Consider the following 14,106-nt stretch of genomic DNA (forward strand, 5'->3'; position numbering starts at 1 on the left):
CTGACCCACACCCTCTGCAGATCAGGCAGAGCTGGGGACACGGAACACACCTAGGCCAGTGATTTATACATGTTCACCTCTCCCCTCCCACTGCTGCCCCCTCAGTGCCCTGATGGGTTTGCTGAGTTTCCCAGAATGCACTGCTTCTGGGGCTGAGCGAAAAGTGTGGGATCAGTACCCAGAGGATGTTGCCATGGAAATGACTGAGGAGAGCACTGGTGTGGATGCAGGGTGAATTTGCATCAGTTTGAAACCCGCTTCAGCAGGGCTAGCCAAGGGGCCCTGACTCGCTAGTATTAGAAGCCATTCTGCCCAGCCAGTTCAGTTCTCAGCACAGTCCAGGGGAGGGAGGAGGACATAGAGGTAGTTAAGACCTTACATGCGCTGCTCAGTGCCTGCATTTCCTGTGTGGTTTCTATTGAAGAACAGCCAGTGCTTGCGGGATCCCTGAGCGGCACAGACTACTCCTGATGACCAGTTAACCTCCTTTCCCCACTCTGAGCCTCTGCTGGGAAATCAAACCAAGGACACACTTGGCCAATGGAGGATGAAGAGGGCTACACGGTATTAAACCTCTGGAAGCAGAGACAGTCAGGCTGCTCCTCTGCGAGAGGTGGAGCCCACGGTAAGTGACTGAGCATCCTCCCAGCGCGTCTGCTATCGCAACACAGTAGTTATAGAAAATGGCTTTAAAAAGACCCAAAGGAGGTGAAATTTACTGGGCGTTGGGCACCCAGCTCCACTGGGCAGCTCTGACAGTCCCAGCTGGGGCCTTTGCATGTTGCGGGTCAGAGAGGGGTTGAGGGAAAGTGTCCTGGGATGAACAGAAGACTCATGGAGTGAAGCACAACTCACTGAGGGTATGTCTACACTATGGGATAAGGTTGACTTAAGATACACAACTTCAGGTACATTGTGTAGCTAAAGTCGAAGTATCTTCACTCGAATTTTGGAGCTGTTCACACTGCAGGAAGTCAAAGCAAGAACACACTCCCTTTGACTTCCCTTACTCCTTGCAGAAGCAGGACTACCCGCATCGACAGGAGCACCCTCTCAGTCAGAATTAGCGTGTCTTCACTAGACCCACTAATTCAAGCCCCAGAACATCGACTGCAGCAGCTTTCATCTTCTCCGTAGTGTAGACGTACCCTGAAAGAGAGTGGATGTAAATACTCCTCCTATTTCCAATGGCACTGCTAAGGGCCTGACCTGGCAAGTACTTGTAGGTGTAGGATTTCCTACCGAGAATAGCATCATTTACTTCTGGCATGTGCTTCAGTATTGCACTGAGTAATTGCACAGAGGGAGTGTATCAGACCAACAGAGCACCCTGTAAATGTCAGGCCTTGGACAAATCCACAGGGGTGGTGTGTGACTGGCCACCGGTATGTTTTTCCCTCCCAGTCACTGAGTGCAAACAACTGGATAGGAGTGTGCTGCTGTGACAACAATGGAGAATGGGCTGTAGCTATATGATGAAATATCCTCAGGCAGGAGGTTTCCACAGCTTAGGATCTTGATCTAAAAATGAAGACTGATTTTCTACTTTCGATAAGGACAGATGATGTGGCACCAATTTAATGTGAATCTCAGTGGTCATGGCTGCTAATTCTTTTCTTCCTTTCCCAGCTAGGACTGGGGAAATACGGTATTAAATCTCCCCCAACATTGTATTTTTAACCACAACCACAGCAGTGTTTAGGCCCCTTTTGTGCTCACTTTCTGCAGCTATCTCAGCTATCAAGCTGTCAGGCAGGAGCAATTGCTTGGGAAATTATGAAATGCTTGGAAATGAGGATTTTAAGGGCAAATATTAGAGAAACCCCCAGAAAAGGGCACAGTCAGTTTCCAGTCTGAGGGGGAAGGGGATCTGTGGGAAGCAGGGGAGGAGAGAGGTCCAGAGCCATCAGGGGGTTCCTCACGGGAAGTGCAGGAGGGCACAAGCTAGCACAGAGTTTTTCATGATATGTGAAGTGGGGGCCACTTTGGGGAAAAAAATCCTCAATGTGAAAGCCACATCAACTGCTAAATGAGCACATTGCTTGCTGCTCCTCGCGGATGTAATGTTACAGAGCCACTTGTGTAGCTAAAACAAAACGATATCCCTTTACAAAATAAAAACTAAGAAAATACATGGAATTAAAAAGACAGCTATGGGAGTAAACTTGTTAAGAGATTAATACTGCAAAACTTACTTTGAAAACTGTAAGACTGTGTCTACACTGGCCAGTTTTTCCGGAAAATCAGCCACTTTTCTGGAAAAACTTGCCAGCTGTCTACACTGGCTGCTTGAATTTCCGCAAAAGCACTGACAATCTCATGTAAGATTGTCAGTGTTCTTGTGGAAATATTATGCTGCTCCCGTTTGGGCAAAAGTCCTTTTGCGCAAAGCTTTTGCGCAAAAGGGCCAGTGTAGACAGCTAAGATTTGTTTTCCGCAAAAAAGCCCCGATCGTGAAAATGGCGATCGGGGTTTTTTTGCGGAAAAGCGCGTCTAGATTGGCATGGACACTTTTCCGCAAAAAGTGCTTTTGTGGAAAAGCATCCGTGCCAATCTAGATGCTTTGTTCCGAAAATGCTTTTAACGGAAAACTTTTCCATTAAAAGCATTTCCGGAAACTCATGCCAGTCTAGACGTAGCCTAAGAGTGAAGTTCCTTCTTGACTGTTTCCATTCAGTATTTATAATTTCTCATCGCAAGCCTGATAAGGCTGCCCAAATGTTCATTGATCAATGTGTTCCTCTTTTTCCCCCCTCCCGCAGTGTTCAATGCTGAAAATGTTGATTTGGGAGGGGGTGCAAGCTCTGGGCGGGGACTGAGAGGTTCAGTGTGGGTGGGAGCTCCAGGGAGACTCTTGGGCAGAGGGTTGAGGTGCTGGAGAGGGTGAGGGGTGCAAGCTCTTGGGGTGAGTTTGGGTGCAGCAGGAGAGGGCTCTGCACTGGGGCACAGTGTTGTGCTGCAAGCAGGGCTATAGGGTGCTGGCTCGGGGAAGAGAGGTCAGGGCTGGTTCACAGGTATGGGGTGTAGGATGTTGTATGGGGTGCCAGCTCTGAGGGGGCTCAAGGCTGGGACAAGGGGTATGACGTATAGTAAAGGGTACAGAGGGCTGGCTTCGGGAGATTGGGGGTTGGAAGAGAAATGCTGATCCAGCATAGCTGGGCCTGCTGTACTCATGCTACTCCTCATCTTTATGTAGCAAAAGCTATTCAGAACCTGCCCATTGAAGGGCCCGGCACTTCCTTCAAGTGGCCCCGGCTCCACACCACTCCCAGAAGGGGTCAAAGCCCCACTGCAACCCCTGCGGGGCGGGGGCAGGTGGCCCTGGATGCTACCCCCAGAACTGTCCCATCCATAGGATTGTTTGGGGCAGTGGCCTCAGGCCCCGGGCTTTGGGGGTTCAGCCTGTTCCCCTCTGCTATCTCCAATCTGGGAAACTCCACTTCATCACAGTGGTGGGAAGCAGAGAGCCCCAGCCCTGGCCCCATTCTCACCCTGCTCTGCAAGCTCAGGGGAGCCGAGTGCAGCAGAGTTCCAGCCGCCACAATGAAAGGGACCAACCCACTGGGAGATGGCAGCAGAGAGGAGCAGGCTGTGGGTCCCTCGACTTCCTGCTGCTCCCCTCTGGGTTGGTGAGTGTGTGTGTGTGGGTGGGTGGGGAGTCCAACCCCTGCTGCCATCTTGCAGCAGCCCCCCACCTCCTGCCCAGGAAAATGCAGACACGGAAACAAACTTTCTGTCATTGTGCATCTGGGATGTGGGGGAAGGGCTGGCAGAGGGAGGCTCTGTCTGTGGGGGACAGACTGGCACTCAAACTACTCAGCAGGATTGCTCCACAGTGCACAGGTGAGACAAAATTTCCTACTTGAAATCGGGAATAAGGGATCTTCCAGAAAAGGGTTTATTTTCCGCAAGGTGCCTGTCTAGACTGGTGCTTTTCTCCGGCAAAGCCCCGAGCCGGAAAAAAGCAGCAGCCATGTTCATGCAAATGCCGCAGGGAAAATTTAAATCCCCGGGGCATTTGCAATTCCGAAGTGTCTCATTAGCATCCCTTTTCCGGAAAAGGGTGCCAATGTAGACACAGCCAGAGTGTGTTTTTCAAAGCTATTATTGTGATAGGTTTGATCACAGAAGTCCTCTTGGGCTATGACCCAGTGTGCTGATCATCACACCACCCTACCTGCCCTTTGGGGCTCCCCAACAGCCTGCTTTGTTGGGCCAGAAGCTTTGATCTCCCCCAGCCCAGGTACGGATTTGGGGTAACCACCCCCAGCAGAGCAACACAAATGCTGAAACAGCTCAGTTCTGGGAAGGCTCAGCTATGAGGCCTTTGAGAGCACCCAGGAAAACAGCCTCAAAGAGAGTCAAAACCCCAAATAAATTTAGCTTACCTCATGTTGAAGTTTTACACAAAGAAAGCTCATAAGGTCAGCCCCCTTTATCAATGATAGAGAGATATGCACGGTGGTTGGTTCACCCCAGGAGAAACTGGGAAGCTGTGATTTATAACAGACAGAAGTGAAGCAATAGTAAGGAAGAGAGGTGATTGAGGGTGGGCTGTGATTGTATGCCTAAAATGATGAGGAAACAAATCAAGAATTAAATTTTAACATAAAACGTCGACACTTTTCTTCCTTTAAGGATTCCCTTGAAAATGACTTGTATTTGAAATTTAACCAGACAAGTTATTTTACAAAACATGTATCATTAGAGTGTAACTTCTCTAGACACAATGAGATTACTGATCTAACAGCCCATCTAGACTACATGCGGCTTCCGAAATATTTTCTTCCATTTTTTTTCCTGAAAGAGGCTTTTCTGATATTTGCTCCAGCTACACGGGGCCAAATATTGGGAAAAACACCCTCTTTCAAAAGCCCCCTGCAAACCTCTTTTAGGAGAAATAAGGGGGCTTTCAAAAGAGGATTTTTCCCCCCTACATTTGGCCTCATGTAGCCAGGCCAAATATTGGAAAAACCTCTTCCAGGAAAAAAAACACAGAAGGAGATACACAAATTATTGTACAAAAAGACAGGCAAATGAGGCGCAGTGATGAATATTGCAGAACCTCATTTGCATATCTAATCAGCAGCCATTTTTGCAGAAGGGGCTTTTGCGCAAGAACGAGCTGTCTACACTTCTCCGTCTTGTGCAAAAAAACTCTCTTGCGCAGGAGCCGTTCTTCCTGAAAATAAGCGGCAGAACGGCTCCTGCGCAAGAGGGATGTTTTGCGCAAGATGGAACAGTGTAGATAGCTCCTTCTTGCGCAAAAGCCCATGCTGCAAAAATGGTGGCTCATTAGGTATGCAAATGAGGCACAGCAATATTCATCACCACACCTCATTTGCATATATTCTTGAGCAACAATGTGCAGTCTAGACATAGCCTAGCTAGAGACAGGGGTGAATGACATGAGCTTATTCTGTATGAGACTTTATAAGGGTAAGATGGATTTATCTAGAGCTTTGGCCTCTGGCGGGGCTGGGTATCTGAGTGCTGGAGAGAGGTAACACTTTGTGCTGTTCTCAGTTAATATCTGCATCTTTGGGGGTGCGGCCCGGAGCTGGTGTGCATGCTGTAACAGACCAGCATGTCTGACTCAATGAGCCAGGTATCGAGGGCCAAGCTGGCAGGAAAAAGAGGCTCGGTGGGGTCTCAGGACACCGGGTCACGACGTCAAGGGGGCGGAATCTGGCAGAGCTACGTTCTTTGTGTTTTGTCAAATCTACAGTGAAAATGTTCTTAAATCAAACATGTGCTAGGTGCGTATTTTCCCCCAAAGGTAAATGAGACCTACATACGACAGACCCAAGGACCCTCTCTCCTCTCCATGTGCAGGACTGGCCCGAATCCTGAGTTAACTGTGATTAATTGGCCGTGCTAATTATTACTAATAAATAATTATAGCAAGCAGGACACACCCACATTCACCACAGGGATTTCTTGCTGCATTTTGCAACACTCAGCAACCCCTAATCTTGTTGTGCAGAGATGAAAAAATAAGGAACATCTCTTGTCATGTGGGATTGTTGGGAAGCCTGCTTCTCTCTCTCTCTGGGACGTAAGTCAATAGAGGTGTAGCGAGGGTTTTATGCACTCAGGGACAAGGACAAAATTTGCGCCTCCTACCTCTGCCAGGCAGCAGGGCCCTGAACCTGGCGCATGGCTGAGCCCGATCCTGGGTGGGAGAGGTAGAGCTTATACCACATCTTTCCCCACCCCCTCCAGATTGGGGCAGGCCCCTGCATCCACTAACCTGCTGGCAGAAATGGAGGCAGGTCGGGCTGAGGGCAGAGAAGTGGGGAGGAGGCTCCAGACCGCAGCGGCAGGCAGAGGAGGAGCTGGCAAGCTGAGGGATGATGGGGGGACTGAAGGGGGGGGGGACTAAATTCACGCCCCCTAATGTGGCACCTGGGGGCAACTGCCCCCTGCCACCATTCCCTCGCTACCCCATTGTACATCATGCATCATCACATGTGAGTTAACTGTAATTAATCAACAGCCCGAGTTTAAAACTACTCCTGGTAGGTGAGAAGGACACAAATGCCCTCTGGAGGATGCGCCACAGGCTTCACAGGAAAGTTTGTTATTTTTCTTGCACCATGTGCTGAAGACTTTTCACCAAACATTGATTCCTACAGATCAGCCTCCGTGCCCCCGCTGGCATCGGCTCACTCTGGGGCTAGGAGCAGCTGGGATCCTCGTCCTGGTGGGAGCTGTGATAGTGATGGGCCTTTGGGGTAAGCACCTCCAAATGAATTCATGGGAAATGCCCCACCCGGAAATATCCCTTCTCCCACTTTTCTGATTCCTCTTATGACTAGTATCCCAGGGTATGTCTACACTACCACCCTAGTTCGAACTAGGGTGGTAAGGTAGGCAACCGGAGTTGCAAATGAAGCCCGGGATTTGAATTTCCCGGGCTTCATTTGCATAAAGCCGGGCGCCGCCATTTTTAAATGTCTGCTAGTGCGGACTCCGTGCCGCGCGGCTACACGCAGCACGGACTAGGTAGTTCGGACTAGGCTTCTTGTTACTCCTCGTTACTCCTCAGTTGCTTAAGAGCCTTTGGCAAGGGATCTTCGTCAAAGGCTTTCTGGAAATCTAAATACACTCTATCCACTGAAGCCCCCTTGTCCACATACATGGTGACTCCCTCTTAAAGAATTCTAGATTTAAAATGGTGTATGGAAGCCAAACCATCAGCATCATGTCCAGGAAGTTACTCTTACTCTTTGGGGGGGGGGGGGGGGTGTGTGTTAGTTCCCCCTAGTGGCCATGGAAGTACAGGCCATCCTCACTGTAAGTCCAAGATATGTTCCAAAAACCGTGGACTTACAGTGGAACAACTTCAAGTGGGGAATTATTTTATTACTAGCCAATTAGCCCATAATCAAATGGGATTTTCAGGTGTCTCCTCCACATCCTATTCCCTTTCTATCTCGGTCTTCTCTCCTGAGCCTCCGGTCTCTCATTCCATCTCTCTTTCTCCCCTCCTCCTACTGCCTTCCCCTCCCTGCTCTTCTCCGCCTCCTGTCTCTCTCTCCGTCTCTCTTTCTCTTCTGCCTCTCATTCTCTCACCTCCAGCCTCTCACTCCCTGTCTCTTCTCCTCCTGCACAGGGAGCACGGAGTCCAAACGGCTGTTTGCGCTGCTTGCTCCCGTGCGACAGCCCGGCTGAGCAGCTGCCTATGAGCTCCAGCTGCCCCCCTGCACCGTTTCCCTTCACCCCAGAACTGATCCTGCAGCCTCCCAGTTGTCCTCCAACTCTCCCTCCCCCTCGTTCCCCTGTCCTCCCCCTGTCCAGGGTCTGTTCACGGCCAGGGGGTGGGGCCTGGAGCCGCCGTTACGCCGCACATCACCGCCCCACCCCCCCTTTGCCTCCTGCCATGGCGCTCAGCTGACTTCTGCACCACTCAGCCGGGCCGCTGTATGGGAGCAAGCGGTGCATGTGGCCGTTTGGGCCCCACGCTCCCCATGCAGCACAGGGGTGCTGCATAGGGAGCACAGACCCCAATGGCCACGTGCACCACTTGCTCCCCTGCAGCAACCCAGCTGAGCTGCGCAGAAGTCAGCCGAGTGCCACGGTGGTAGGCAACCGCACCCCCCAGAGGGAACAGCCAGCATTTCAGCATTACAGACATTGGGCTACTATATATATATGATTTTCCTGCGACTGACTTCTATTTGTGCAAATTGAGGTGTTTTTTTTTGTGAAACTTGAGTGGGGAATGGGAGGGCTTAGAAAAAATTAATTCCTATGAGCCTCAACGATTTTAGTGTGCAACAGAAGCATGCCAGGGTGACATATAGCGGGGATGCCCTGTACCACATCACTGTTACACTTGACTCCTGGAGCATAAAATATGTAACTAGCAGTCTTGTGCCTCAGGGAACACACGGACAGGGGAGGTTATCGGGGCCCAGAGCTCAGTAGGATACATAGAAGGACAGGACTTTGATGTGGATAATGAGACCATTCTGAGTTAGCCCCTGGACACTACCCGGTATAAGAGGTACGAACCCTCCAGCTTCAGGCCGTGGGCCAGCCACTGACGGACAGAAGCGTCTTCCTGACTCCTCCAGCCAGGCCACTTTCTCTTGGAATGAGGGTGCGACCAACTAGAACATAGTCGAACCTTCCCTCTCTGGAAGCCCCTGACTGCATTTAGGGGACGTGTTCGCTGAGGCAGGCATTGCCACCGCTGCCCACTAGAGGGTGTCTAAGCTCCCACTGGGTGCTGGCAATTCTCCCAGCTCGGATGTTTCCTGCTAGTCTGATGGGATCTGGGCTGGGAGAGCCTGTGTTGCCCTTGGTGGCCCTGCTTGTTCTCCACAGATTCCAGGGAGGGGGCAAGCTCTCATCCTGGGTTCTCTTTTTTTTTTTTTGTTAAGGGGAAAAATCTAAGCTCTCTTCTCACCCCCCCTCTGCTGCCTCCCCGTGCCCTGACGGCTGGATCCGGCTCCAGGGGAAATTCTACTATTTTTCTAATTCTCAAGGGAACTGGAGCTACAGCCAGAGCTTTTGCTCCTCACATGCTGCCTCCCTGGCCGGGATTGAGAGTCCAGAAATGCTGGTGAGCAGCTCAGGTGCTTTGTGCCCAGCCCAGCGATCGCCGGCACCACAGGCCAGGCTGGGCCCAGCCCATGCAGGGCAGAGGGAGCCGGGTGCCTCCCTGGCTGGGTGGCTGGAGTCAGTGTGATTCTGGCAGCTGAACCCTGGCTGGGCTTTGGGCTCCAACCTCCCCGACCCTGCACCTGCTCAGAGCCCTGGTGGGAGACTCCTCGTGAGCAGAGCTAGTCTGGCTCAGTTGGCTCCGGGCCCATGGGCTGCAAGTGGTGAGACCCTGTCCAAGCCCCAGGATTCCCTCATGAGCAGCATGGAGAAAATCCAGCTCAAGTTGAGGCCTGCTCTATGCCCCCTGCCTTCAACCACCTTGCCCTGGAGGCAGGGTCTTTTTGCCCTCCGCCCACAGCTCCCTCTCTCCCTGGCCCTGCTGTGCCCCAAAAAGGGGCTGCTGGGCAGACAGTGACTGTGCAGCTCAATTCCTGCCACAGTCCTCCCAAAAAACAGGTCCAGGGAGGGGGGAGGGTTAATACCTCTCTACTCCTTTCACCCAAGAACAATGGAAGGGGCATCTAGAAACCCCCAGCTGCACTGGTGGGGGAGCAGCGGCACCGAGTCAAAGTCAAACACAGCTGATTTCTTGTATTGGGTTTCTAAGGCTTCCCTGCTGCCCTACCCAGGCAGACTGGACCACTGGATCGGCCTCTGGAAGGGCACAGACGGGGTCTGGCACTGGGCCAATGGGACCAAGTTCGACCATCAGTGAGTCTCTTTTTCTCTGCTTTCACTTCCCCTCCTGCCAGCTGGGGAGATGGGTGCAGGGAGGATTCCAGGGGGCTGTGAGTGCAGCAGCAACTCTCCCTCGCCTGGAGCATCTCCCTTGATCTGTGCCTGGCACACGCTGACTAACGCCTGTCGCCTCGGGCTTGCAGGTTTGGAATACAAGGAGGAGCCGACTGCGCGTACCTGGATGAAGATCTCAACGTCAGCAGCTCCAGCTGCAGCACCTGGAGAAAATGGATCTGCAGCAAACCTGATGCCCCACTGTAAGAAGAGGCATGTGTAGTGGGAGGGGAGGGGGGGGAACTAGACAGTTCAAGGACACTGGAGGTGAGAGGTGGGAAAACCTGTTCTGGTCCCCTTCAGCCAGGGCCGGATTAAGACTTTTAGAGGCCCTAAGCACTGAAAAGATTATGGTGCCCCCCCATATGTAATTCAAAATAAAAAACAATACTATATTGTAAAATCTTTGTGTGTGTGTGTGCCTCTGCTTTGCTGGCATCCTAAGCATGTGCTTAGTCTGCCTATTGGATAATCCAGCCCTGCCTCCATGCTGCATCCTGTTTCCTTGTATGCCCCATCACCTTGCCACCCTAAATTACGTGGATTCACTCTTCTGTGCTCCTTCCTTTGCAAGCCCTTTCCTAAACAACAGTCCCAGTGACACTTCCTTCCATGCAGGCTGTTCTCAGCCTGCTCCAGGCACAGCTAGAGTCTCTCCCCTGGAGGGCCAACCACCAGCAGCCGCTAGAGCTCCCTGCTAGATCCAAGCCCCAGCAGGCTCTCGGTAGCTGGCTCTAGCTTCCAGCAGCAGCTCCTGGACTGGAAAAGGCTCCACACCAGCTCTCTCCAAAATGGAGTCCACCAAGTCTTCCTGCACTGCCTGGAAGAGAGCAACACTTTCTTTTTCTCTCCCCCCCCCCCAAGGAATCATGGGAATTGCAGCCTCTAGGGGCAAACATGAAGCCTGTATGCAGCCCGATCAATTTTTTTTGCAGCCTGTGACTATGTTTATAAACTAAGTGTGGCCTGCCTGATTACATTGTTTATAAAGTAGATATGGAGCCATGGGACCTTCCAAGAAAAAAAACTCTCAAGTTGCATGTGTGCACGTAACCTAAGTTGCTATTAAGCTGCACACAGGCAATGCTGTGGCAGCACGTGATCTTGTACCAAGCTGTCACGTTATTTGATTTTAAGGGGAGCAGCCAGATCACTGCTGCACCCCTGAGGGAGTGTTTGTAACCAAAAGGTGGTACAAAGGGGGCCATGTGAGGTGTCAAACAAAAGCTCACTTTATACTGATTCTGTACATGCTCTTCATGTATCTGTATAATGTCTGTGTGGAGTTAGGAATATGTACCCTGTATGGAGACTGGAATTTTCTCTGTATGTGGTTGAGCAATGGGCTCAGCCTATGAACATGCTAATTAGCAAGGCTCCAGGGACAATAGGTCTCTTAAGTACCAGAGACCCCCCCTATGAAGAAATCTAGGGCCCTGGTCAGAGACCATGTGATTCTCACCAGCTTGGAAGAAGCCAGGCAGAGTATAAATATGCCACATGGCCAACTGTGACGGCACGTTGGGGGTCCCCCGTCTCCTGCACCCCGAAATGGCACAAACAGACTGCACCAGCCGGTGGAATAGAGGAAGTTTATTGCCTCTCCAGGATACAGCACAGCACAGATGTAATCTGGTCACAGAGCTGGGCTAGGATACCTCAGGCCCCCTTGAGATGGGGGAAGACTGGGCCCCTAAACTCCAGCCCCTTTCCCTAGGCTGTCTCCTCCATGCTCCCAGACAGCCACTAACCAACAACCTTCCAGCCCTGCCCCCCAGCCAGGACAGCATTCCACCTTCCTTTGTTCCTCTCCATGGGGGGTGTCTGGCCATACTGGTTTGCATAGTGACTCATCCTATTTTGCTGGGTCGTGGTACCCACGGCAGCCAGTGGGGGTTACCCCAGAGCCAGCCGCATAGAAACCAGCCAGGTTCCCCCACTACGTCACACCAACTCCATCTTGGTGCTCAGCTCAGCTCTTCATCCCAGAGGCAGCAGTGCAGTAATCAAAGAGCCGAAAGGAACTGTGGTTCCCTCCTGATGTAGGACGTACACCAAGGACTTTTAAGCCAGCAGTTATAACATCTCTGCTGCAGCCTGCATCGAGAACTGGGAGATTCAATGCACTTAACAACCTTGCTCTCATGCTTTTCTTTCTTGTAGTAAAAAACCTTTAGATTCTAAAGGATTGGCTCAGCATGATCTTGTGGGTAAGATCATTATTGAGTTTGGAACTGGGTGTGAAAGGTTGCCCTACTGTACTGAAGTCCATTGGCTTTCTTGTTTGAGAGTTTTGGAAACTATGAGAAGAAATTATTTTCATTGAAATGAAAGGACAAAACAGACTTAATAAAGATAACTGGGTACAAGCTATATCATTTTTGGTTGACATTAGCAAACATCTGTGTGACTTGAATTTAAAACTTCAAGGGAAGTGCTAGGTAGTGACTGCTATATATGGCAATATAAAAAGCTTTTATGACCAAACTTTGTCTTGGGAAACACAGTTTAAAAAAATATTTAACACATTTAATTACAGGTCAAGACCATAAAAGCAAACACCCTAGTTCACATTTTGCAAATTATGCATCAAATATTGTACTGCTGTGACATGAATTCAAGGAGATATTCCAGGATCAAATCATGTGAAGATAAGTAGTTCTTGTTTACAGCACCATTTCTTAATGATTTTCAAAAGGCTGAAGGAAATAAGCAAATGGAACTTACCATAATTCAGTGTGACTTTCTTAAAACACAAATATAATTACCTTGGCATTTTTTATTTCTCCAGCTGTGAGGCAATTTGTTGAAGTACATAAGTTTGTGTCAAAAATATTGTCAATGTTTGTGTAAGCAGGGGCTGAACTGCTGCTTGCTATCAGCCAGCTAAAAGGAGGGGTGGGTGTACCCACTACAGTTGTTTAGCTCTGCAAGGTAATTAACTGTTAACATGTAAATACTGCTCAGGAGAGAATCCGAGGTGTGGCTATGTAAAAATCCCATTCAGCCAGGGCTGATGGAAGGTCAGTGTTGGAATGGAATGTGGAGAATTGTATATAATTTGGGACTGTTGTGGGGGTAACTAATCATGCTACCCCTAAATGTGGGAACTGTAAAACATGCCACCAGTGCTTGCAGGAGAGACACCACCATCATGGTAAGAGGACTCGGAAGAACAAGCCTCCCCCCTTCCAGAGTTGAGTGAACTGAGCTGGGGGAAAGGGTTAAAAGGCTTAAGTCAGCCTGCTTCACACCTGCTAGGTGTGAACCTGGCCCAGCCTGGATCTTTTCCCATTTGTTTTAAGGTCAGACCTAAAGCAGGCTCTGAGGAGTCTTTTCTTTTGCTAGTCCAATGAAAGCTGGATTTATTTGGCAGGCCAGCTGGTGGCTAAAGAGTTGAAATCACTGGTTTGGATGAGAGCCAGACCTATTGCAGCCAGTGGTGTGGCATGGAGCAGAGATAGGCAAGGTGTGGCCATCAGTGGCGTGGTGTGGAGTGGGGGCAGTCAAGGTGCAGCCACAAGTGGTGTGGAGTGGTGGCAGGTGAGGAGCAGCCACCAGTGGTGGCAGCAGACAAGGAGAGGCAGCAGGTGCCCAGCGGAGCATCCAGAGGTGTGGGACAAGACAGCTGGTGGAGCGTGGAGGAGTCCGTATAAGATGCCCCCATCTATCCCTCTACCCAGGTTAGGAGGTGAAACCCTGCAGGTGAACTTTGGGACTCTGGGTGGCACAGACCAGGGACAAGAGACTTTTGGGGTGTCTGGAGATTCTTGGCTGGGGTGGGGGCTTGGCTCATGTTTGGGGTTATGAACTCTGTGGTATTTTCCCCAAGTTAATGCCGTATGACTTCTCTCTCTGTTTCATTAAATGTTTCTTTCCTACACTCAGACTCAGTGCTTGCGAGTGGGGAAGCATTGCCTCTCAGAGGCGCCCAGGGGTGCGTGAATTTCCCAGTTTACTGGGTGGGGGCTCGAGCCGGTTCTATGTGAGATGGACCCCAAGATATTGAACCCAGCCCTGGTTACTGCCAGGCCTACCCGGCAGAAGGGTTACATTTGGTAGCACATACTTATGTGAACTACTGTTTTCACTTATAAAATCCAACAAAACACCTGAAAGGTCAAAGGTAAGTGAACATTTATCAGCAGTAATTAAAGTAGCATCAGCTCAAAAGAGCAAACCAAAGATTGGAAAACTGGT

At 50.5% G+C, this 14,106-nt stretch overlaps 1 protein-coding gene across 1 annotated transcript; it reads left to right on the forward strand.

Moving 5' to 3' along the window:
* The first annotated feature begins 445 nt into the window (after positions 1–445).
* Positions 446–10,246, forward strand: LOC112545218 (C-type lectin domain family 2 member B-like). The gene is made up of 5 exons (XM_025182880.2): positions 446–625; positions 6,639–6,737; positions 8,892–9,073; positions 9,722–9,825; positions 9,996–10,246. Exons 1-5 carry the CDS (start codon positions 541–543, stop codon positions 10,111–10,113), a joined length of 588 nt encoding a protein of 195 aa, XP_025038665.2. The 5' UTR covers positions 446–540; the 3' UTR covers positions 10,114–10,246.
* The last annotated feature ends 3,860 nt before the right edge of the window (positions 10,247–14,106 follow it).

This window comes from Pelodiscus sinensis, chromosome 32 (assembly GCF_049634645.1).
Source record: "Pelodiscus sinensis isolate JC-2024 chromosome 32, ASM4963464v1, whole genome shotgun sequence".
In the NCBI taxonomy this organism is placed as follows: Eukaryota; Metazoa; Chordata; order Testudines; family Trionychidae; genus Pelodiscus; species Pelodiscus sinensis.